This window comes from Sphaerodactylus townsendi, linkage group LG02 (genome assembly GCF_021028975.2).
Source record: "Sphaerodactylus townsendi isolate TG3544 linkage group LG02, MPM_Stown_v2.3, whole genome shotgun sequence".
Taxonomy (NCBI): Eukaryota; Metazoa; Chordata; class Lepidosauria; order Squamata; family Sphaerodactylidae; genus Sphaerodactylus; species Sphaerodactylus townsendi.
This window is the reverse complement of record NC_059426.1, coordinates 78,820,109-78,846,238: the sequence shown is the minus strand read 5'-3', so window position 1 is coordinate 78,846,238 and position 26,130 is coordinate 78,820,109. Positions and strand designations below refer to the sequence as shown.

Sequence of the window (26,130 nt, the reverse complement as noted above, 5' to 3'; positions counted from 1 at the left end):
ACCCACTGATCAAGATAGCCATGGGTATGCAAATTCAGAAGATTGTCTCCCTCCCATCGAATGTGGAGTTATCTTTGTTCCTAACATCTCTGATTACTGATGACAAGCTGTGGTCTGCAAAAAATCAAAAGAAGGTTTCAACAGGTAAAGCCTGTACTTTGAAATCAGCTATTGCCTTGAAACCAAAGAGGAGGATGACTTAAATCTCCCTGTCCTTTACAGGTGGACATGGTAGAGATTTATAAAAATTATGCATGAGTGGAGGAAGTGGATTGCTTTTATCTCCCCCTCTCTTAATAGTAGAACATGGCACCACCCAAAGAACTTGATGTGCAATAGGTATAGGACAGACAAAAGGAAACACTTCTTTACTTAATAAGGAATTAAACTGTGGTATTCATTGCCAGTGAAAGTAGCACCACTGTCATGCCCCTAGACACCCTTGCTATATTCTTTGTTTATACCCTTAGATAGAATGGGCTTGTTTTGTACAGTATTCTGTAGGAGGGAACCTTAGTTAGACCCTGTCCCTTTAAGAAGCTCTTCGTAGGAGCAATTTTATATCTAGATGTTATGGATTTCATTTGTCTCCCCTGCCAGCATGGCCAATTGACCATGCTGGCAGGGGCTGATGGGAATTGTAGTCCATAACATCTGGAGTGCCAAAGGTTCGCCACCACGGCTCTAGAGGCAAAAGCATTACCAAATCTTTATTAGCTTGTAGTGCTTTTGTTTTACAGTCTTTTTAGTTTCAGGTGTCTAGGGAAGGCTGGAGACAGCAATATCTCAGACCTATTATGTGTTAGAGATCCATAGTATTTTGAGTTATCAAGTTCCAACAGAATTACAGGAAAAACAGAGTCCAGAAAGAAAAGAACTCAGAAGAAGAGGCAGGAACAGACTTTCTTAGAAGCGCTTAAGGAAAAACTGGTGCCTGCAAGCTCTTCAAATAATCTCCAGTTGTTTCCAGCATGGCAAGTATTATTTATTAGTTTTACACATGGAGGAGTCAGAGTCATAAACTTTCAATACTTTTGAACTGTTTTTTGAACTGTTACTCATTTGTCTCTGGGTCTTATACTCTGTTCTGGCCAAGTGCATGGCACCTGATATTAGTTTGCTTGGAGAACAAAACAACCACCACAAGCATAGAGGGCTTTAAAAGGGATTTAGATGAACTCATGAAAGAAAGGCTTTCAGTGGCTGTTAACTATAGTGAGTAAAGGGAGCCTCCATATTTACAGATAGCAAATCTCTGAAATCCAGTGCTAGGAGGCTGCATCAGGGGAAATGGTCTCTGTGCCCTGTTTGCTGGCCTTATAGGGCAACTGGTTGGCTGGTGTGTAAAACAGGATGCTAGATTAGATGGGATGCTGATCTGATTCTGGGGGCTTATGAGTATAAACTGTTTTTGGCTTTAGTCATTTGGTGAGCTTTCATAGCCCTTGAAAAACAGTGAAGCACTAAAGTTCCCAAAGGTGGGGATTATGTGATATCTAAGATAGGATTCACATCTCATGCCAATGCTGCATCCGCCTGTATACCATATGTCAATGACAGGATGTGCTCATTATTAAGGCACATGCTAGGAGACCAGGGACCCTGATGTGGAGGCTAACCTGATCTTATCAGATTTCAGAAGCTAAGCAGGATAAACCTTGGCAAGGATTTGGATGAGAGACCTCCGAGGAATACTAGGGCCATGGTGCAGAGGCAGGCCTATTTTTGCTATATCAGACATACCACTTCTGAATGTCTATTGCCTTGAAAGCCCCATTAAGGGTTGCAGAAGTCAGATGTGACTTGATTGCCAGAGAGAGAGAGAGAGAGAGAGAGAGAGAGCAGGGAGGAGAGGCTGATTTTGAGGGGCATTTTAAATGCAATCTCCTATTTCAAAACTGAGGAGTGTGAAGCAACATCAACACTATCTTCTGATTTCAAGGTTAGTTTTGCAAATGACAGACCAATTGAATTGGGGACAAGCTACACAAGCTGAGCACCAGGAGTTACATCATTGTGAATAAGAAGCCAAAGGTCACATCTATTGGAGGAATGGTTTCCATCATCAAATGACCTTACATTGCTGTACTGCTGCACAAACAGAAAAAAGGCATGGCACCTTTTGGCCTGTATGCTTATGTACTACTAACACAAGCTTTTTCTCAAAAGGCAGCAAAAACTGGCTGCTAAATAGGGGCATAGTAGAAACCACTGCTGTAGTGTATGATATGAATGTTTCTCCACATCTATTTTTGTTAACCTGTATACCAGTACCTACTGAAATAGTAGGAATATGTGAGACATTCTAGAAGCAGAATCACTAGGTAAGATGGGTACTCAAAAGTCCCAGATTCTCCAGCCTTTCCTCAAAGGGAAGATGACCAACCCATTGATCATCCTGTTTATTATCTTCTGTGTCTTGTTCAGCTCTGCAATATCCTTTTCAAGATACGGCTACCAGAACTATACACAGTATTCCAAATGAGTCTGTGCCATACAAGGGCCACTTACCTGCCACTTTCTGGAAATTACCCAATATTTACTAGAGTTCATGGCTTCATGCAAAGAATTAGTATTTCTGCTCATCTCCATCCATCTCTTTAATAGCACAACACTCAATGTAAGAGATAACCTCTTACACCTATAGATAGGGAAAGACTGACGTTGAATATTTGTGGTGTAAACTGTATTCTGTTCAACACAAGACTTCAAAAACTGACTGTTACCAAGCAAAAATGGGGGAAGTATCAGTACTTACAATGTGGAAGAATGTTGACCTGTACTCAGAGGTGGGATCCAACCAGTTCTCACCATCTTTAGAAGTGGTTACTAATTTTTTCTGAGTGCCGAGAAGGGGTTACTAAAGCAACCTCCCTGCCCAATAGGGACTGGAGGTGTGTGTGTGCGGCAACGCCGCTGTTTGAATCCCACCACCATCGGAATCTGTTATTAAAATTTTTGGATCCCACCACTGCCTGTACTCCCATGTTGCCAAAAGAGAAAAGCAACTTATAAAGTGAAACACTAGCCATAAAGCTGGCCAGACAGCAAATCTGTGCAGCCAAAGCATATTGTGAACTGTGACACTAACACATTGGCTTCTGCATTTACTCTTGGTGGGTTGAGTATGGCTTCAGCTCTCCATCCATGTGAAAAGCTGTCAGAAAACCAATAAATTGTTGCTTCATTAAAAATACATTCTATAAGGATGCTTCACCAAGGCAGCAATCTCAGGTGTTAAGATCTTATCATCCACAGTCTGCATGTCATTAAGAAAAAGCTTTTGGGACAAATTTGCATTTGCACCTACCATGAACGGCTAGAAATTTCAGTGGCAGAAGGACAAAGACCATTCTAGTTCTCCACCAGACAGCACTTTTGACTGGTTCAGAGCTGTAGTCAATGCCTTTTGTCTTTGATACCAGATCTTCAGCCTCCAGACATGAATTGAACGAGATATTCCCAGACTAGTATGTTCTCACCATCTTAAATAAAGTATGCAACAGAATTGTGTACTTTGCCACCATGCTACTTTGCCAACTTGGATAACAGCACTTTTGAATGATGCCCAAGGCTCTCTTCAGCAAGACTGCTACAGAAGAATGCTAACTGCTAATGACAGCTTTTGCTTGGAATGATTCCTTGTGGATCAGTAAATGAGAGGCCAAAGACCTATTTTTCATATAAGGATGAAAATTTCACAAGGAGAAGTCATTTGTGGTCCTCTTAAGGAACATACTTTGTGCCTTAACAAGGACATCTGGTTTGCTGCTCTGGATCTGGAAGATATGTGCAACTGGCTTTGGGTGGATCAAATGAATTCTCTGTTGCTTTAGGTTATTTATGTCAATCCTTCCTACAAACACCTGGAATGTCCATCAATTCAAAAAAGCCTAACATTTCAGTGTCACATATATGTGGGCTCTTTCTTGTAATTACTTCAGTAATGATTTTAATCTAGCATTGTTTTGCTTGCTAAAAATCTTTATTTGTTGATTCTTAAAACTTTTAACCAGTTCATAAATATTTTAATGTGTATTTGTTTAACTTACTGTGTTACCAAAATTATGGAGTCTGACCTTTTTAGAGTAGGGAATTAGTGAAAGGCATATCTATCATAGATCTTTCTTGCCAATGTTTACAAAGATGGATCTCTGCAAGAATTCCGCAGAATGAAGTAAAAGTTTTTTAAAAATTATTAAGTAAAAATAATAAATGTACAAGCACACAAATCAAAGCAGCAGAGAATTCACACAGGCCTAGGATTTACACAGTGTTGAGGGAATGAGTCAGGAAAAATGAGGATTTTGGGGGGAGTAAAGGCAATAATGACGATCTAGAAGCAGAATTGTCCGGTGAGCAATATCCAGCAACCTGCACTGAGCTTTGGTAGAAGAAAAACAACATGTTGGAGACAGTATTAGACAGACAAAGAGATGTCCAGGGAAATACTGAACACTGAGTTCTGGTCTATTGGGCTAGTTCTCAGGTTATGCTACGTGACCCTGATCTTTCAGGACAAAGGAGGCTCCCTCCTTTCAGACAAGAGAGGGACACTTAACTTAAGTTTTGGACACTTAAGTGGCGGTCAGTTAAAATTAATGGCTGGACTCTTGGCCTAATGTTCTAAGCCTGTGAGTTCCCAGAGTTGGGGGAAGTTGACTCAATCCCAGCTTGTAGACAATGCCAAATGCAAATGAATGTGGTCTTGGGAGAGGTTAGTCAGAAATTAGAAAAATGAGATTAGCATTTCTAGAAGAATGTCTGACAGGAACTCCTTGATGAAGTTATATTAGATACTCTTTGTTTCACAGAAGCATGTAGACCAGGGCTGGAGATGGGAACTAGTTTTCCCAAGCTGGTGTATTGTCTCTTCCTCAATCCATTTAGGAAGAGAGGTAGGTTATTTTGTAAGGCTGATGTTGGCAAGGGCTAGTTCAGACAGGTTTTCATGTCCTTATGGGTAATACTGAGTGAATGCAGTGAATGGTACTCCATCTTGGCACTATACTACTAGGCCACCCCAAGGGTGATGAGGAAAACACATGTGGCTCTTTGGTATGCCACCAGAGCAGATGCTGCAGCACAGAAAAACCTCTGCTTTTCATCCAGAAGGACCCAGGTTCAATTTCTGACCTCTCCAAAGGGACAGGAGATATGAGCCATGCCTTGGCTCTTAACCCACCTGTGTAAATTGCTGGGTGAATGAAAGTGAAAGCCTGGTGTACTGTTGTTGGTGAACAGAACAAAGAAAGAAACAGAATAAAGGCAGAGAATGAATGAAGAAAAGAAGGCAGACTGAGAGATGGGGTGGCATGGAGACCCATAGGGGCAGGGAAGAGTAACTAGGAGAGCGACAAAAAGAATGATCTCTATCTGCAGTGCAGACAAATGAAAGAGGCAGTGGGAAAGCAGTGAGCTGATAACTGATTGGGTGCTGGGTGGGGGGAAGAGAGGGACAGAAAGTAAGCACAAAGTGCAGACTCTGGGTTTCCAAGAGTAAAGGGTGTTTAAAAATCCTGCCTCCAAACGGCAGTCAGAACACAGTGCATCCATGCAGTTCTCTCAAGCAGATAGCAATGTAAGGTCAGGGAATGTGATCTGGCTGGCTGCACTTGTCCATACAATAGCAAACAACCCCTTTGCAACCATTGTGGCCCACCCCAGCTCCAGACTGGGAGGATGAATGTTTTGGGGGTGATGGATGGAAGGGGCAGGGCTGGCAGGGGAGGCTCAGTTTTGCAGCGGTGATGGGCAGAAGGAGGCGGAGCACCAGCACCTGTAGCCAAGCATGCAGCCTCCTTTTCTAGATGAAGAGATAAGAATTGGGGGCAAAGGCCCAGGGTCCTCCAAGGACTGTTGGGATGGCCTTGGGGTGTCCCCTTGCACTGGAGACTTACCTTAATGCACCAGAATAATTTCAGTAGTTCCACAAACAGATGAAAAAGTTAAAAGTTCTGGCAGTGGGAAGGATGGCACCTTTCACATCTAATTGGCTACAAAAGGCGCTGCCTCTTTTTCCTCAGTGACAGCAGCACTCAGGAGGGTAATGAAGCTTCCCATGTAGAGCATGAGCTTGTGGCCTGGTTAGCAACTTGCTAGCTATGGAGAGGGCTGTAGAGAAGTCGGGGCTGGGGTAGTTGATGCTGATGGGCCAGGGAGCAACCTGGTTGGCAGCAGACAGAGCCTTAAAGGGGCCATGACAGATGGGTGGTTGGGTGGGTGCGCTGGCAAATGGTGGGCACCCCACATGGGACCCAGGTGAATGGCACCTGGTCAAATTACCCTCCCTGCCTTCTCTAGGTACACCACTGGTTTCATACAAGGTGGCGTCTGTTATCTAATTCACTTTATTTTTTTTTTCATTTATATCCTTCTTTTCTCCCCAATGAAAAGCCAAAATGGCTCACAGTACAAAACTAAAATACAAAAATGCAACAGAAACAGACAGGAGAACTGCAAAGCTCTAGGCTACAGCCCTTGGGCTTGTACTCTAGCCCTCTTTATGTCTAGGTTTTTAGTACCTGCGTTCAAAGTAGAAACAAACTTAGATCTTCTTCAGCTGCTGCTACCCATATATTATTATTATTATTCATGAAAGTGAGTCAGTGGCAGATCAGCTAAGTTTTTTTTTAAATGTGACAAAAAGCATGGATAGGTTAAGTTGGGGAGTGCCAAACATTTTGGTTCTATCAGTCTCTAACAGAATCCTCAGCTCTTCACCCCCTGCAAAAAAATGGGAATATACTCAAGTTGTGTGTATTACACCCATCTGAAAGGTCCATAAGCTCCCTACCCCCAATTCAGCAAAGGCAGTGTTCAGCTGGGTTTATAAATGGTTTTTCAAAGTGGAATAAGTACTTCTCTCTAAAAGCTTTCCATGGTAGTTAGAGTTTTAGAAGTATCTGTAGTGATATACAAAATGATAATATCTTCATGTGGAATCATGTGACAGATAGCAGTGTCTACCTAATTCAAAAATTAAACTCTGTAATGTTGCAGAATACAGTTTAAGGTAATAGGACTCCTAGGACATAACAATTTCACACGTACTCACTAACTTTAAGCAAATTTTAGACCATCTTGGCCTCCTTTCTTTGGAGGACAATTATACAAGGACATAGGTAAGGGGGGTTTCTTGGGTTCAACCCCCCCCCCCATTACATGTCTGAAGCTCCGCGCCCCGTTTGTGTTTTTTTGTATTTTTAAAGTGTTTTTCAGGTTTTGGCCTGCAGGGGGCACAGTTTTTAGGCTAGCCGCTAGCAGCACCAAAATTTCAGGGATTTTTCGGGAGACTCTCCTGGTGATACCACCTGGTGAGGTTTGGTTCAGGGGGTCCAAAGTTATGGACTCCCAAAGGGGGTTCCCCCCATCCCCCATTGTTTCCAATGGAGGCTAATATAAAATGGGGGCTAAACCTTTGAGGGTCCATAACTTTGGACCCCCTGACCCAAACTTCACCAAACCTGCGAGCTATCATCAGGAGTGTCTCCTAAAGATACCATGAAAGTTTGGTGCTGCTAGCTTAACAATTGCACCTCCTTAACAGCAGGCACCCCCTAAATTTCCCCAGATTCTCTTTTTAAATCCACCCCCTTTGGCGTGGATTTAAAGGGAGAATTTGAGGTCTTCAGATTAAACATCAAAAGTGATGCTGTTTCAGGATGGGGAATAATCCATCCCAAAACAGCATCACTTTCAATATTGTTTTAACTGGGACCCCTGGATTCTTCCTTTAATGTGGATTTAAAAGGAAAACTGGGCTCCCTAGTTTAAACACAATTGAAAGTGATGCTGTTTGGGGGTGGATTCCAGCATCACAGTGGCCGCCCATGGATGGGGGCTGCAAAACTCAGATTTTTCACTGGGCTCCATTTTCCCTAGCTACACCTCTGCCTGGAAGGAAGGGCAGAAGGGACTACTGGCTGGGAGCCCAGCTGGTGGGGGGGAGTCTGCTGTCCCTGGCCTCAGAAAGCTCTTTTATAAGCACTGAGGCCAGGGGTGGGTCTTTGGGGGGCATGGCCCCGCTCCTGAACCCCCCCCATAAAAAATCTATACCAACGCCACTGCAATTATAGCTTATAACATCTTAATTGTGGTGTGCATTGAGGGTGCTAAAACATGGTTTTCTGTCCAATTTCAAAAAGTATGTATAAAATCATAAGTACCATGCTTGTTTTGTATATCTTTTAATTTTCTACATCTTCATCACAAGTCATAACTTTTGGACTGTTTGGAAGTCATTAAATAGTAATCAGTTTGTGGTGACTAACTAGCTTTCGAACTGACTTATCCTTTGTGATAAATCAGCAGCAAGGTTCATTAGTCTTTGTGATGTCTCTGGAATGCAGAAGTCATAAAAGTTATTAGTGCCTATCACACTCAGTGATTGCATAATTTTATTAAAATGCATTTGGAGGCTCAGGAACTTGAGCAACCAATTAGTTAAGTTCAAGAGGTGCCAGAGTTAAATTATTCTGTGTTTGCTTCTGCTAATGTAAGTTATCCTGTCTTTTTCCCCCCTTGATATAATGCTACTGTATTGTTTTCTCTGTGATGAATTTTTATGGATAGAGTACATACATCATTTGATTTTCTTTACAAGATTCATTTTCCTCCCTAAGGGTTTTCTGTAGCCAAACATGGACATCACAGTTTTTCAGATACAACACTTTTCAGTAGGCAAACACACATTCTAAGCTCAATCATAAGGTGATTCTACACCTTCTCTTGCTTCATCTTTTTTCTGTAGCTTCTGTTTTGTTTTTTCCAGGAGACAGGCAACTGAGAAATTAGTACTGGGGAAGGAACTGAGACCTTGACTCAGTTCAGCTTTAATGCGAACCCTGGTTTGCTACTACTTGAAAAGATTAAAATGGTGGCATGATTCAACATCTTCCCTTCTTTCCCTTGTATTGCAAGGGAAGGAATTAATTCATAGTTTTCAAGAAAATGCAGTTTTCCATAACATGCAAGAACTCATTTGTGATCTTAGTTTGTGGCTATGCTTACATGTTTTATCTGTGGCTGCCATCATGTCTTTTTTAGACCTAAATCTCACTGAAAGCAGTCAAATTTGTTAATGCAGTTTACTCATTTTCTAAGTTTCATGACTCACTCTAGCTGGATTGAGGCCTATAGTGTTTGTGTTTTTGTAATAATCAACTATATATCGTAACACTTTTATTTGTAAACTTTCGCACACATTTCAGTTAACATAAGGCAGAATTATTGTGATCCCCAGGAAAAAAGATCTTCCGAATACTTTCAGTTCCTTGTTCCCTTCTCCTTGAATTATATGAGTACAGTAACAACAGCCTGGTCTGGGAAGGGAAGAATACAAACAGAAAGCCAAAGAAACCAGTTGCTACCAGATAGAAGGGACTGTGGCATCTGCAGAAAGGAAGCGTAAACAATGTACAAGAACATAGTACAACTTTATTGTGGTAAATAAATTGGCCATAGCTGTTAAAATTTTATTGGCATAAGGAACAAAAGCTTAAGGCGCAGCATGGGGGTCTGATCCACACGCTGGGCAGCCCGAAAGCTGTCCCCCACCACCCGCTTTCCTCAAACCTGCCTGAGCATGGCAAGGTAAGAGGGTAGCCTTGTAAAGGGGGGCCGCAGGCAGGCCCACTGACATCAGGACATAGAGTCCTGACAGGCAGACGTGGTCAATGGAAGTGCACATGCCCAGATGTGCTGAAGTGCACATGCCCAGATGGGCTCCTGAAGCCCCTGCCTCGAAACTGGAAAGGGAGAGGGAAGGGGACCGGCGACACCAGCCTTCCCCCAGCAGCAATGGCGGCCTCAATAAGTCCCACCGCTCCTTTGTAGTTTCTACTGCCTCTGCTTGTAACACTGAACTGCAAACATGTTCTTGCTAACCCAAGGTTTTAGAAGTGTCTTGCAAACCCCAGGTCTTTCAGTGGGCTAGGGTAAACTCTAGGGTAAATGCTCCTTTTCTGGCTTTAGAACTTCTGATTATTGTATTGTTCAATAAACAAATCTCTCAAAATAGCTTTAGTGACAGTGATCTGAAGGAAATATCTGAGAAGAAATTTATTTGTAAATGAATCAAAATTTTGTACTTTAGCAATTTGTGAGGTTCTCATTCTTTATGTTCTGACTGGAACCAACTACTGTAATGTTACAGATTAGCAAGCCTACCTTGTAATATAATTATTGGTGCATAATTGTAGTTAATGAAAAAAGAGCCTTCATTGCAATCAGTTGGGCACAATGAAAAGAAACAGCCAGGACCTCCATTAGCGCTGAACTACGTATCCTGTCAAAAATATGGAAAATTATAATGTTGTCTTTTAGCTCTCAGTTCCAATTTAAAATGAAAAAATACTTCCTTTCTGAACACAATCTAATCAGTTGCATAAGCATACATACTCCTTTTATTCAGTTGGTGAATTGGTTAAATGAGAATTCCTTTCTTAAAGATAACAACGTTATTAGAGGGGACTTATACAAGGAAAAAATGTGTCCTAATGCCCTATACTATGATTGTTTAGTGACTGGAGTTGTATAACCCCATACTATGAGCTGGGTAACCTTAGGTGCCCTTCCATTCACAGAAGGGGTGTTTCCGCACAGCGCATTGCCAGCAGAGCTCGACTTGTGTCCAGCCTGGGTTGTCCGCACTGGCTGTTGTTCCATACTGCAGCCAAGCTCGCTGTTCTTGAGCGGAGCTTGCACATCCTCAGCCGAGCTCAGTGGGTGGGTCAGTATGTCCTGTCGTGCATTCTATTGGCTGACATGCAAAGTGGGATGCCAAGCTCGATTTGCCATTCTTCCGCAGCTGGCGAGCTCGGCTTTCCTTGCTAGCGCTTACTGGGACTTCCACCCTCCTTGCTGCAGCTCTCCATTTTTTCAAAAGTTACTTTTTAAAATGCTGGCAGCATTTTAATAAGAACAGTAAAACAGCAAATTTTTAAAAGGCTGATTTGTTAACATCTAGAAGATAACTTGGTGCTAAGAAGTAAGTGTGGATTTGTTTCTAATAGGTCCTTTCAGACTAATTTCTTTTCCTTTTTTGATTGAGTGACAGGTTTGGTAGATCATAGGAATGCCGTGGGTATTGTGTATTTGGATTTTAGTAAGGCATTTCATAAGGTTCGTTATGACGTTTTCATCAGCAAGTTGGAAGACTGTAGATTAGATTTTAGAATGGTTAGTTGGTTAAGAAATTGGTTGGATAATCACACTCGGAGTGGGGTAGTTAATGTTGGCAGCAGAAAGCATGGCCCAGGTACAGGCCACTACAGTTAAGGAATCTGTTCTCTGAGCAAAACTCCCCTGTTCCATGGAATCACTTTAACTTCAGGAAAGAAGATGGTCTATCTTCACTTCATTGCCTTCAATAAAGTGTGTATTTAGATGCATATCCAAATGCTCATTCATTGATCCAGATTGGGATGCACATCCACGTGTGCATGCCATTAATACTAATGCAATATAGAGCATCCATTCCCAGATACACACTTGAATACCCTAAGTCCTGTAGTTCCTCATTAAAGCAAGTGATGTGCATGCAGAAGGCTGTTTCTAGGTGCAGATCAACTGGGCTAGGAAAGAAAATAGAGGTAGAGATGGAGGATAGAAGGAAGGCCCAAAATGTAAGACCTATGAAAAAGAATTAGAATTCCAAACTTGTTTGCAACAATTTGAATGACCTATGTTAAAAATTGACATTTGTTCTAACACACATTTAAATACATGTACTCTATTGTAGCTACAAATGCTTATAGCTGATTCTTCCTTAGTATATCCCATGTCATTCGGATAAATGTTTTGGCTACATATACCTAAAAGAGAAATGACAATGTTAGCATACTATTGAAAATCACATAAGTGACACCAACATGTCCCCGGGCGCAATTAATCTGGTCACATGGGGCGCAAAAAAATGGATACAAGCACAGAGGTCATTCAGATATTTCTGAATGACCTCTGTGCTTGTATCCATCTTTTTTGGATAGGTGAGTACCCTTGACCAGATCACAAGATGTCATATTCTCATTGTACACTGCATTGGTCAGACCATACCTGGAGTACCGTGTCCAGTTCTGGAGGCCTCATTTTTAAAAGGATGTGGACAGAATGGAGTGGGTGCAGAAGAGAGTGTCTAGGATGATCAAGGGCCTGGAAACCAAGCCCTACAATGAAAAGCTGAGGGATTAGATAATGTTTAGAGAAGAGGAGGTTGAGGGGGAACATGATTCTTTTCTTTAAGTATTTGAAAGGTTATTACTTAGTGGAAGGCAAGGAGCTATTCCTGTTGTCATCAGAGGATAGAACTTGGAATAATGGGTATAAAATTACAGGTAGAAAAGTACCAGTTGGACATTAGGAAGGCATTTTTTATAGTAAGAATAGTTGAGCAGTGGTATTGACTGCTGCTCCTCTCTGGCAGTCTTTAAGCAGCAGCTGGATGAACACTTGTCAGGATGCTCTAGGGTGAACTTGCATTAAGCAGGGGGTTGGACTAGATGGCCTGTATGGCCTCTTCCAATTCCATGTTTCTGTGATTCTCAAGGACATTAAAAATCACCTAACCTTTTCTGTTTTTCTCTGGGAATTTTTAATAGGCCTTTAGAGCTGCTCTGGAACTAAGCCAGAAACCAAATATCACTATTTCCTCTCAGGTGCTAGCTAACTAGTTTACAGCAGTCCTGACAAGTTTCATTTCATGAGCTGATTAATTTTATTTTAATGCTAGATTGGGGAGACAGCGGGCTGATGCTAAACTCTGGATTTTCACCAAAAGAAATGACATCATCCAATTATTCTTGGAAATCCTCCCCTCCCTCCTGTTACTGCCATATATCATTTGGTCACAGAGAGTACAAACTGAAGCTTGTTGTCTGATATTTTGTCACAAGTTTTGGCTGTGTTGTCAGGGGAACTGAAAAATATCACTGTGTATTCATTTAGAAATGTGTGTATATTCATTAACTTTACTAGCTTATACTACGTTATGATTTGTGCTCATATTGAGTTGTTTGCATTCAGTCATCCAGTTAAAATTCATGGTACATATTTCTACTCCATCAACATGAATGTGTCCTGGATTTTATCGTTTAGGTGCACCTTATTTTTATTTATGCATTTATATATTTTTTAAAATTAATTCAAGTACTTATCCCCTGCTTGAAGTGACTTAAATACAATATTATAAAATATGTCACATCGACATAACATATCACTAATTCCCAGTTTAATCCCCAAATGAATAATGAAAAAGACTTAGACTGAGAAAGGCCTGTTGAAATAGCCCTGCCTTGTGTGGACATAGCAAACTTCCTGTGAGAGCCTGTGCCATAGAATAGGCAGAACCACTGTGGGACCTTGCCATGAGAGGCTGGATCTACTAGAACAGCAGAACACAAAGTCTCATTTGCTGAAAAGACTTTATATACTTCAAAGTATAATTTTCAGAGAACTTCATAAGGGAAGCAGCAATGTTTTTTCAAGTTTGTGGGTTCTGTGTTATGATTTGGGTTCAGAAGCAAATGAGTACCTAACAACGCTATTTCAGAATGGGTGTCATGTGTACCCAGAGGCCCATAATCATCAAGAAACAAGCCACCGCATATTTGACCAATTGCAGGTTCCAAGATCAGTTTGATAGGGTTGCTAGGTCTGACTCAGGACATTCCTGGACATTCCTGTACACCTGGGGGTGGGGGGGGGGAGGCAGTGCTTAGTAAAGATGTAATATCATTTCATGATGTTATGACCTATGATGTAAGTTCCAAGTAAAAGGCCAAGTGGTGTCATATTGTGATGATACTTCCAGGTCATGACCCATGTTTTATTATAACCTGCCCTGAGACTGATAAAGGGTGTATATTCATTAACTGTGGTAAAGGGTGGGTAATAATTGGAAATAGAATAAAATAAAAGAATATAATGACCAAAACCTGCTTCACCTTGTAATGTCACTTTCAGGTCATCCCAAAACCCATCCCTTTCTATAAAATCACGTCCTTTTAAAATTTAAATTCTTTGGCTTACATCACTTCTCAAAGTCCCCAGCTTAAATTAGAAACATAGTGGGAAGGGGCCACTCTCTCTCCCTCCCTCCCTCCCACATGAAAGTGGACTCTGGCCCTTTCCCCACTTACCTTAAGCCCCGCGCTACTCTCCTCAAGTAGCGCGGGGTCCAGCTGCCCTCCCCACTTCAGGGCAGCGAGAACGCATGCGAGCCTGGCCAGCTGCCTCTCTCTCACGCGCCCCCTTGGCAGCACATAATTCCTAGAAAGCCTTTTGAAATGGCACCTTTTGTGACTCCGTGCAGGCGCGGGATCAAAAAAAAAAAAAAGTGGAGTAAAACGCCAGGCCGCACACCAGGAATTGCGCGCGCCGGGAATTGCCCGCAGCAACCCTCGGGCAAAGGTGATTGGGGAAAGGGCCTCTAATAGTTGCAAATAAATCCTGGGGAGAAAATTTACACTTTACAGTCTAGTGATATAATTCATACCAACTCTTGGTTCCTCTCTCCCTGCAAGTTTCCCTTAACATTTTCCAGGATTATTTTTCCTTTCTCATAATTATCTAAAGAAGTGAGCTGTGCCTCTCCAATGCTCATGTTGAAATAAATGTCATTCGTCTTAGACTTTTGTTTCATTTTGCTTAACACAATTTCCCTGAACACAGATTCCCTTCTGCTATCTTAAAAATGTCAGACAATCTTAAAAGCTGAGCAGGGATGACAATGATGTAGACAATTTTTTTTAAAAAAAAAAAATTCTTAAAACAGACAGTCTCCAAAAAAGTTTACAACCCGCTTTAATTGTCCCCCCAACAGTAAAAAAAGGCTTGAAAATCACTCAAGATGCAGGAAATAAAATTTAAGTATATAATAAGCAAGCATGGAGCAAGGGCGGGAGGCGGAGAAGAGACCAAGTGCTGTTGGTTTTCAGCAGGATCATTAACATTAATAGGACTAGCAGGAATTCAGGAGCTGAAATTGTCCCATCCAGGTCTCCAGACAAGTGAAAAAGCTATACCGCAAATTTCTACCTAGCAAAGCTATTAAACTAAGAACATGTTTACAACGCATAATCCATCTTAATAATACTATGGCTATATTTCCTTCAAAAAATGTGAACATGGGTCTTCTTTAAAATGCACACACACTGACCCTTTCAAGTCATTGTAAAAGGGCCAAAGGAAGCGTTACTGCTGAAATAATTAAGAAGTCTTTCCTTTCTCCTGAGATACTATTTGAAGCAGGATTTCTCTTCAGCTCTACACAGTTTGTTGAGAGTTCCCCCACCCCGGGCTCTTACTCCATTTTGCTTGCTCCATTTTGCTCCATTCTCTTCCCTCCTTTTTCCTTACGGTCAAATAAATATTGAACCTCATGGAGAAGGCACAGAATACTTCTCATGAGGTGGAAGGGAGGGAGCAATAAGGAAGCAACGAGTGGAAATTGGTTTGGATTGTTGTGCAGGACAGCCAGTTCCAACATACATTTCTATGTGCATTTCTATTGTGTTTAAACACATTTAAAGGATCTCTCTCTCCTCCTGCTATCCTTCAAAATGGGTGGCGGGGAGTTGATACTATCAGCTGGCTTCCCAACTTGAACAATAAATACTCTGCAAACATGTGCAGAATCCTCTATTCTGCCACAGAGGAAAGATGAGACATCAGAGCATAGGAAAGAGGGAGATGACCCTTATCTTCCTTCTTCTGCACCTCATCTGCTCTCAGCAGCAGTAAATGTGGGGAAGCAGCTAACTCCCACCCCACAGCACCTCACTTGCTATCATGTGCTTGCTATGGAAGCTGCTGCCTTGCCAGACTCCAAGGTCATAAAGGCAGCCCACCCAGGGGCACAATTAGCAGGACATTGTGATTCTGGTCAGAAACACCAGCCTTGATTTTCCCACTCTCCAAGTGTAAGGGTCTGTCTCCAAGTGTAAGGGTCTATTACTCCCAGAGGCTTAGCTAGGAAAAATGGAGCCCGGGGCAAAATCTGAGTTTGGCGTGCCCCCCCTCCCCCATGGGCAGCCACCTCAAAGTCATCATTACATTATAGAACATGGGGTTGTTTTTGCCATCTGTTAAGTGTTTTATGTGGTCTGATGTACGATTTTAACATTTAATTTTTAAATTATGTTTTCTTTGTTGTTTTAGACTGCACTGCCCAGGGCCCTTTGGGGGGGGGTGGTATAGCAAATATAAATTATAAATACATATAAATACATATAAATTAGCCAGTCTAGATGTAACTAAGGTTTGAGTCACTGTGGCTAGGTCTGATTGAACCAGGAATGGGTGTAGCTGACACACCAGCCTAAGGTGGCCCAAACACTACAAGCCATCTGGTTTCTGGTTTTACTGTCTCAGGCTGTACTCCCAAACTTTAAATAGCAGATTCTTGGGAGCCTGATTGAGATTGTAAACATGACATGATATTTCAAGTCTTTCCTGTGCCATTTTCCTATTTTCAAATAGTCCTATATGTCCTATTTGTCTCATTCATATTAGGATTTGTATGCTTTCCCAACAGCAAATTATAAATTAAGACTCTGCATGTGTGCTATTTAAAGGAGGGGGTAAGCAGAAAGCTCCTACAGTATTCCCTGTGTCATGTTTTTTTGAGACATTAACCTATTTTATTTTCTGTGAAATCACTTGACTCTGGCTTTGCCTGGGTGAAGTAAATTACTCCACCATTAAGTTGTCTGCTTCCTGACAAGAAAGGTATCTTCTATGGCTTGCAGAAGACAAAGGTGTTCAGAACGTATGCAGGATCTTTTTTTTTCCAAAGCCAAGGTCTCATTCCATCAAGGCACACCAAACTGTCAAATCAAGAGCTGCTGTAAAAAGTAACCTGTCAAGCCTTTAGATTGGATAAACTCAAGAGAAAAATGGCTAGCTGAGCGAGTACTAGAAGAAAATTACCTTCCACTTCAGACAGAAAAGAAAGTTCAGTCTTAGGTTACAATCAGAAAAGGAAAAAAACTGATTAAAAAAGATATGACATTTAATGAACAATTCCTACAAATAATTGTGGGAAAAATGAAAGTGCTGTTTACCTTAAGTACTGGAGAGCCAGTGTGGTGTAGTGATTAAGAGCAGGTGCACTCTAATCGAGAGAACTGGGTTTGATTCCCTGCTCTTCTGTGGAGGCTTATCTGGTGAACCAGATTAGCTTGTGCACTCCAACACAGTATTTCCTCACACCAAAATAATAGATACCCAAAGAAGTCAATACTTGTTGTAAGGAGGATACACAATTCAGACTTTAAACAAAAAGCAGTTGTAATGAAACACAGGCTGTGCACAAAGTTCAAATAAAGTAAAAGATGAAAGATAATATTGGTGAGTTTTGACATAACCAAGTGCCAGTCATCTTCAAAGAGCATTTACTTTGTGATGTTTCTAAGTGTGGACAAGGTGGTATGTTGAGAGCATTCACTTAGAAGAACTATACAGTGGAGTAAGATACCAACAAAATGTAATTGAGAAGAAAGAGATCTTATAGGTTTAATGCAGCTGGATTATGTGCATAAAACACCTATTTTGTAAAACTCACAGATAAATACATCGCAAACTATGGAATTAGAATAAGGAAATAAAAATATGTTTAAATGTGACAGGGCTTTTAAATTTAGAAAAGGTAAGAAGGGTTCATTGTTGATGTAAATAAAGCTTGATTGGCTAATAAAAGACTAAAAGGGAGTTTTTAAAACACCTTTTTTAATAATACCAAAACTGGTTAGTAGCTAATGAAATTACAAGAAAAATGCAAACATTAGGTTGTGTTATGCTGCTCCTGTTTATAGTGAGGGGTTTTTTATTTTTAAATTGTGTGCAAATTATTCAATGTTAGTATAAAAATTGCAGGGTCACCTATAAAAATAATATAGTTTGTATAGCTGGAAGATACACTTGTTAATTATAACAATGTTTTTCTTCTGTAAACTCTGGTGTAAAATTCTGAAATTATACAGTATTTATTTAAACTTTGTTTTATATGTTTGTAGGTACATAGACATTTTGAAAGAGTATAAGCCTAAACTCATTTGGGATGAACAAATAGCGGAACATTATTTTGAATACAAAAAGTGAGTTGTGCCTTTGACTGTTCATCTTTTTTAACAGACCCAACTATGCAGAGCATGTGCATCTATACTATCTAAATTCACAAGGCAGACTGCTTACAGGTTTTCATTCATTCATTCATCATTTACAGAACCTATTCTCTTCCTTTCTGCCTTCCTTCCAGGGCCACCAAGGCAGCTAATGGATTGAAAACATGGGTCAGAAAAATATACGTTAAAATCATTAAGCTCAAACAAAGATTAAAACAAGTAAAACCAAAGCTACAATGTACATACAAAACATAAAAATAATTAAAACATAGGGCAGGAAAAAGGGACCACTTCCTGCCCTATGTTTTAATTGTCTTTACTGCTGGTGGAATAGTGCAGCAGAAGAGGACCAATGAAACTCCTTGGGAAGAGAGTTCCAGAGTTTTGACACCATGACTGAAAAAGGCCCTCTCCCAGGTAGTTGTTCTCCTAATCTCAGAAGCTGGGGGACCCCAAAGAAAGCCCTTGGTATATGACTGTAGCAGTTAGGTAGGTTTGTAAGGGTATAACTTTCTTGTGGGTATAGCACTAACAGACATTAAAAAGGTAACAAACTGCAAGAAAACTATGGTAACTTTTTCCTAAAGCAATTACCTATATAATTGAATCAATAGCTGACTCTCACTACTTCTATACTTAGTATGTAATATACAAACAAATGCTGATCCGTTAACCAGAGAAGGTGCATTTAGCAAGACCCTATTAAGAAAATGTCATTGATCTTAATAGCAATCTTATGTGAATAATTGTAAGTTTCTAATTAATGATGGAACAACTCCCCCGGGAAGGTACACCTGGCCTCTTCACAGTCAGTCTTCAGGAGACAGCTGAAGACAGCTTTATTTAGGACTGCATTTGACCAACTGAATTTGTATTTATTGACAGTCCTAATTGGAATTTTAAATTTTGATATTTTATGTGTTTTTATCATTATTGTTTTATTTATATTGTTTTATTGTAGTTTTAAAATGATTTTATTTATATTGCAAGCTGCCTTGAGTTCTACAAGGGAGAAAGGCAGCTAATAAGTGTTTTAAATCAATAATCAAAACCCATCCCATTTTACAAATTTTAGTGGAAAGTATAATAGATTTCAACACCTATTATTGATGTTCTTTTCTTTGTATAGTGACACTCAAAGAAATAGTTATGTTAGCAGTTCCAACGTTTCAGAATCCAATAATCTTGATCTGATGGTGCCGACATGTACTTCTCACACATGGTGCCTTCTGCTAATGCAAAACATTTTTGCACTGATGAAAGAGCGTCTTGCATCAACCGGAGATGTCTGTTGACAGAAGAATGCATGCTTCTCTTGAAGCAAAACAATAGGATTCCACCAGAGCTTTAAAATATAAAATTAAGGATTGGATGCCAGCAGATAGTAATATTAAGGAACATCATGGAATCTCTGCAGGTGGCTGTGGAGAGACCTGAGGAAAAAGAGGCAGAGGACCCAGGGTGAAATTTATCTTCTCCTTTCTCCATCCTGAGGCAAAAATTTTATCCTAAGTAGGCATTGTCCACTTCTTTGAGGGAATTAGCTGAAGACAAAGAGTGAGAGGGGGTAACTGGGATCTATAACCTATATATCTGAAGAAGCATGCATGCACATGAAAGCTTACACCAAGAATAAAACTACAAGCAAGAGATGGCTAAGAGAAAAGGGAGGAAGCTGGATAGCATTTCACAGATGGGCAATAGTTACCAGTCTTGAAGGGATATCTAAGGAAAGGAGTGCTGAAGAAAAAAACAAGTACCATTTCCAGGAACAAAAAGCAAAGGCTACACGCATGTGGGGGGTGCACACATGGATCCAAGACACACACACACTATGAATGGCCAAAGGATCAATATTTATATCCCAAAATGGGTCCTGAGGCAGTATGACATAAGATGGCAGGAAAGCCATCTTGATTTGATGAATTGATGGCTTTTCCCGGATTCAAACAAACAAATAGGAGTCATCAGGACCCAAGAAAATGGCTGGACTATTCTCTTGCAGACTGAGTGATTGCTGGGATGGGTGCAGTTAGGGTAAGTAATGGTCTGCTCAGAATGCTTATTGAATCATATTAGTGTGACACAGTGGAGATTAGCTGGTTCAGACACACCTTAGGGCCTGGGGAAATGTTTAGTAGTGAACTTCCCTTCTTGCCCAGGCTTGATACACAAGATGGATTCCAGAACTCTCTGAGGGGCATTCATTTTGTGCAGAGGACTGTCTTGCTTTAATGCCTGTCTTTGGTCCCCAAGCCCTTCTGGCACCCCTTAGCAGGGGAGGGGTCTGAATACTAACAAAGGGACATTGCGAAGGAATAGAGAGCTCACCTGTCCCAGGTGCTTTCACTGTGTTTATTTTATTACACAAAAGATGCCTAATTCTTTATATTGCTTCTCTGGAAATAAAGCAATTTGAAAAATATTGTTAATTTTGGTGGCTGTTCTCTTTTTATTTTTTGCAGAAGTAAAGGTGGCAAGCATGCAGCCTTCTATCCAACTTTAAAGGTACATTTTCTTTTCTTTTGACAAAGGGCTCAGTTTGATTTTAATGAAGCAGGATTATTTGATTTGAATGGAGTGAAACAATTCCTTAAATATAGTTCTGTGTAATTACTACAAGGCATGTAAGTATATGGTCAGATTCACTGGTGCACATTATGCTGTGATAATGCCAAACTATAGTTGGTTGTTTTTGTGTGCAGGGTTTAGTCACACACATTCCCTTATGTGCTCCCATGCTTTGTCTTTCCCGGCAAACCTTTCTTTGTAATCACATCTGAACTGACAAATTTTGAGTTCTACTAGCCCTTTGCTTCAGAGTTGCAAGCCATGATCAAATAGTGGTTTGCAAATCCTGGGCTGTTGATTTGAGTGTAACAGAAAAAGATGTTTTAGCATAAAAGTGGAGGGCGGGCAGGCAAGAGGAATGCATGAGGTTCACTTAAGAAGTGTCAGGCCATGGTCCTGTATCTTTGTTTGTAGAGGTTAAACAGTCATATTATTTAATGATTAACTGCTACCCATAACCAATTGATTTTAATGGCTTGTTCTGAAATAAAGATTTAGTCGATATTAGCTTTCTGCATACAAGCAGTCATTTATTTTTCAGAGTGTATATTCAGAAAAACTAATTATTCATTATATTTCTCTTGTGTTTTTCAGTCCATTCAACTACGGTTAGAACTTGCAAAGGAACTGGGCACAGGAATAGCCATCTGGGAGCTGGGACAAGGGCTGGATTATTTCTATGACCTGCTCTAAAATATGGCATGTTTTTTCCTTTGTTGACATTTCATCTTAATTGCACATTGTGGGGAGGGGAAAAACACAGGCAAGAATTATTTTGCTCCTTTTTAATTTAAGGAGAATTGGTTTAAATATTTCTCAATAAAGAACTGTTTCTGAGCTACTGTGCTACTTGTAGTACATGGAGTTGACTAATTATAAAGCTGGGAGCAGCTCCAACAACTGTGTTCTAACAAGGTAACTGGCAAGTTGACTGCTGTAAGAGAATGTGAGTGCTCTTTATTTTGTTCATTTTTGTAGCATTTGTAGCTATGCTGATTGTAAATCATGCAACCAAATCCCATGTGTACTAATTAAGAGGAAAATCCTTCTGAGTTCAGTGGGTCTTGCTGCCAAGTGTGCATTCATAAGATTGCATGTTTGAGTACCAAAGGTAAATTGACTTCACAACAACTTGAAGCCCTACAGTTACATTCAAATATGATAGACTACCATGAAGCTCGAGTTTCATACTTAGTTGTGGTGGTTGTATAATGTATCAAATTTTGCTTTAGTTGGTGTTTTAGTTAAGCCTGGAAAGTAAATATATCTTGTACATCCACTACTTAGTTCAGTCTAAAGGGCTAGTCTGACATTACCAGCTTACATATTTTACCTTTCAAAGAATCCTGGGAATCGCCATTTGCTGAAGAATTTAGATTTATTGGCAAAAAATAGCGAAGGCTTGAAAACTACTGCTGAAAGTTAAAAGAGAAAGTGCCAAAGCAGGACTACAGCTGAACATCAAGAAGACAACACTAATGATTACTGGAGAATTACTCAGCTTTAGGGCAGACAATGAGGAAACAGAAATTGTTGAAGACTTTCTGTTCCTTGACTCCATCATCAACCAAAAGGAAGACTGCAACCAACAAATCAGAAGAAAATTGAGACTGGGAAGGGCAGTCATAAAGTAATTAGAAAAGATTCTTAAGTGTAAGAACCAAGATGATGATGATGACGATGATGATGACAAAGAAGGAGAAGGAGAAGAAGAGGAGGAGGAGGAGGAGGAGGAGGAGGAGGAGGAGGAGGAGTTTGGATTAATATCCCCCCTTTCTCTCCTGCAGGAGACTCAAAGGGGCTTACAATCTCCTTGCCCTTCCCCCTCACAACAAACACCCTGTGAGGTCGGTGGGGCTGAGAGAGCTCTGAAAAGCTGTGACTAGCCCAAGGTCACCCAGTTAGCATGTGTTGGGAGTGCTCAGGCTAATTCCCCAGATAAGCCACCACAGCTCAAGCGGCAGAGCAGGGAATCAAACCCTGTTCCTCCAGATTAGAATGCACCTGCTCTTAACCACTATGCCACTGCTGCTCCTTAATTCATTCTTTAGTGTTCCCTGTTACTTTGTATGGGTCTGAAAGCTGACAGGAAGAAAGTGGTGTTGGAAGAGAGTGTTATGGAGACTGAGGACTGTCAAGAAAACAAATAAATGTGATCTAGATCAAATCAAGGCTGAACTGTCCTTAAAAGCTAAAATGCCTAAACTAAGGCTGCCATACTTTAGTCACATAATGAGAAGAGAAGAGTCACTGGGAAATACAATAATGCTAGGAAAAGCTGAAGGCAGCAGGGAAAGAGGAAGATCAATTGACAGTATAAAGGAAACCAGGACTCTCAGTTTGCAAATCTGAGTAAGGCCATTAAAGACACTTATTCATAGGATCTCCATGAGTCAGAGGCAATCAGTCTCCTGATTTTTTTTTACTAGTAGAGTTGTACAGTTGGTTTTAAACTAACTTTTAATTATTATTATTATTATTATTATTATTTTATTAGATTTTTATACCGCCCCATCCCCGGAGGGCTCTGGGAAATATTCAGAGTCTAATAATAGGGTGGGTATACACCCTTCTTGGATATTTGAGACCCTAGCAATGTGTACCCTAGCATTTTTAAAAAATATATAAGATTTGATATAATGAAGCTGACATGTGGATTTTGGTCACTGGATGACATTTGATTATTTTAAAACAAATGAAAACTCAAAACATAAACCATAGATTTAAAAAATGGCACAAACAAGTCTAAAAGGGAGCCGTCATGCTTAAACAACAGAACCATTAAGGCTTGTCCAAATGAAAAAAAACACACCTGATAATTAGGAAAGCTGGAGGAGAGAATGCATGAGTAAGGCTACTTGGTATAAAGCACTCTTGATAGACAAATCCCCTCTCAAAGTCCTATGAGAAAAAAAGCTTTAAAAAATTACATGTTTTGGGTTAAAGATGTATGGGGAAAAGTTATAGCTGTGGAACTCTTGAATATTCAGAAATATTAATTTACTGTTTGAGGGATGCATGAAGACACAAAATGGTAATAATGGAACTTCGAGAAAAGATTCATTGTCAAGTCTTAGGCTGCCAACCAGGGGTTTCAGGTTATAGCACAGAACTGTGTCTGGAGAGAAGCAGGGTGACAAGAGCCAATAACAAAAGTCTGCAACCCAAGAAAGCCGAGTCAAGGGTTTCAGGGTCAACTCTGTGATTATCAGTACACCAAGCCAAGAATCTGTCACACAAGAGTCCAAAAGGGTCTGGTCCAGGGGACAGAGTCTACAGAGTTCAGCACTGTGAGAGGATGTGATGCAGCAATCAAGTTTCTTAGTTGCATCCAGGTCAATTTGCTTCTCAAACTTCCCTATTATAGGTCCTCCCAGGAGCCTAGCATTCATTCTGTGAGAAATCCAATTCTTCCTGCTGAAGGAGGTGTCTTCTCTGAGCCAGAAATCCTGCACTTTGCCTTTTAGCTTGCAGCATATCTCTATAGTGTCGTCTCTGTTGCTAAATGGACTCAGGTGAGCTACTTGCCTGTGGCACCTCGCTACGGCAGAGTTGGGTGAACAGCCAGCTTCTGCCGGAACTTTGGGCTCTGGGCTATGGCTAGCCTGCTGTTCATCCTACAGGAGCTGTGTCTCCTCTTGGCTTACTCCCTGTTGGTTCTCTGGCTGGCCTGAGCTTTCCTGGCCCTGCTCTTCGCCTGACTCTTTTTCGCTCCCCAGGGGAGGGCCCATGGCATTAATTTTGGTAGGGAAATATTCAGAGTCTAATAATAGGGTGGGTATACACCCTTCTTGGATATTTGAGACCCTAGCAATGTGTACCTGCCCCCCTTCTCAATTCTTGGTCTGTAATGAGCATCACTAGCAGGGGCTAAGAAGCACTGGCACAAGGAGAGAATTTATTTTGCTATAATTTACATTCTAATATGCTTCTAATATTTATCTACATGCATAATTCTCCGCAGTCACTGGTTTTTAACACAAGTACCTGTGTTCAGTATCGCATAGACGGCTGAGGAAGAGTGCTAGGAACATGACCTTCATTGAAAGTGAAATGTTGCACACCACCAGAGACATCTTGGCAGTCGTACTAAATATTTGCTGATGTTCTTCTTGCCACCTACAGCTCTCACTAAGATAATGGTTGTACTTTGTCCCCTCCCTGCTAATTAATCTCAGTAGGGTAGTTGCCTACATCTCCTGACCTGAAGCAAATAAATCCTCTGAAATCCACTGCTGATTAAAGTCCTATTGATTTTCACCTCTTGGGTTCACTTCTGGAGCTTCTCCACTCTGTATATTGTACTCTTTCCAGTAGCTTTGCTAATCAGTTCCCCCCCCCCTTTACCCCCTTGTAGGGTCAATATAGGTGTGTTTGGTTGTATGAGTCCTCTCATTCAATTACCCTGAACTTCTTTGGTTTATTCAAAAGCAATTTATAGTAAAAGTTAAACCTGCATATGGGCTAGTGTATGAGATTATGACATAAATAAAAATCATAACTGTGGGAGATACCATTGCGATAAATGCCTATTGTAGCCACTGTTATTATCTCAGCCTCAGGCATAAACCACCAGCACCAAAACATCCTTCCAAGCATTCTGAGACATGGCCACATTTGGTCATTTCTTATGAAATATTACTGTGATTTATTTGGAGAAAGGGAATACAAGCTTCTCAGGTAATATTTGTTTAGCACATGCTAGTCTGAGCATAAGCATTGCTTTACTGGGTCAGACCACGAATCCATTTGATTCAACCTTCTGTTTTCAGGAGTGTCTCTTCAGATGCTTTTGTGACTTCACAAGCAGATTCACGACCCCAGCCTCTGATATTGAAGAAGTGTGTGGAGAACTCAACTCACTGGAAAAGCTCTGTGTCATGTACTATCAGTAAATGTTGATAGTATTTCTTGAAGCTTGTTTTGGCAAGAGGTGAGGAATTAAAAGTACAGTGAGCATGCATGCAGAGGAACTTCAAAAGGCACTGCAACTGGGTAGTCAGTGTGTATTCTCAATATTTTGTTGGCAAAAAAAACTTGGCAAAAGTATCATGGCTAATAGTCTGTGCCTGGGACAATAAAGGCTGAGATTTAGGCTACCTTGAACAATTGAAATCAGCATGATCGACACTATAATAATAGACAAGTCACTTTTCTTTGCCACCATCACTGCCACTTCATAGGTCTTACAATGAACTCTGTAGCTTGATCTGTCAAGTTCAGTATGATTGCTCTGCCAGTGCTGTTCAAGACATCTCTGTTTTCAGATCACCCAGCTCCTTTGTAAACCAGGGAGCTGTGTTTCATACCAAGGGTGGAAGAGGATGATGGCCAACCTTGTCACTTGCTCCAAGGCGTTTGATATTCTATGTTTCCACTGATGTCTCATATTTGGAATCCTAAAATTGCTCAGAGTGAATAGACAAGCTGGTATTAA

The 26,130-nt window shown here is 40.7% G+C and overlaps 1 protein-coding gene across 5 annotated transcripts in view; it reads left to right on the top strand.

Moving 5' to 3' along the window:
• CHID1 (chitinase domain containing 1) overlaps positions 1–21,530 on the top strand; it is a 132,888-nt gene extending 111,358 nt beyond the window's left edge. For 4 of the 5 annotated variants that reach the window (XM_048486687.1, XM_048486688.1, XM_048486689.1 and 1 more), the window contains exons 11-13: positions 18,015–18,095; positions 20,588–20,630; positions 21,288–21,530. In XM_048486687.1, the coding sequence (XP_048342644.1) occupies positions 18,015–18,095; positions 20,588–20,630; positions 21,288–21,386 (223 nt within the window). In that variant the 3' untranslated portion in view covers positions 21,387–21,530. Of the gene's footprint in view, positions 1–18,014; positions 18,096–20,587; positions 20,631–21,287 lie in introns of those variants that run through there. The other variant, XR_007243675.1, reaches the window with a different exon arrangement.
• Positions 21,531–26,130: the final 4,600 nt, after the last annotated feature.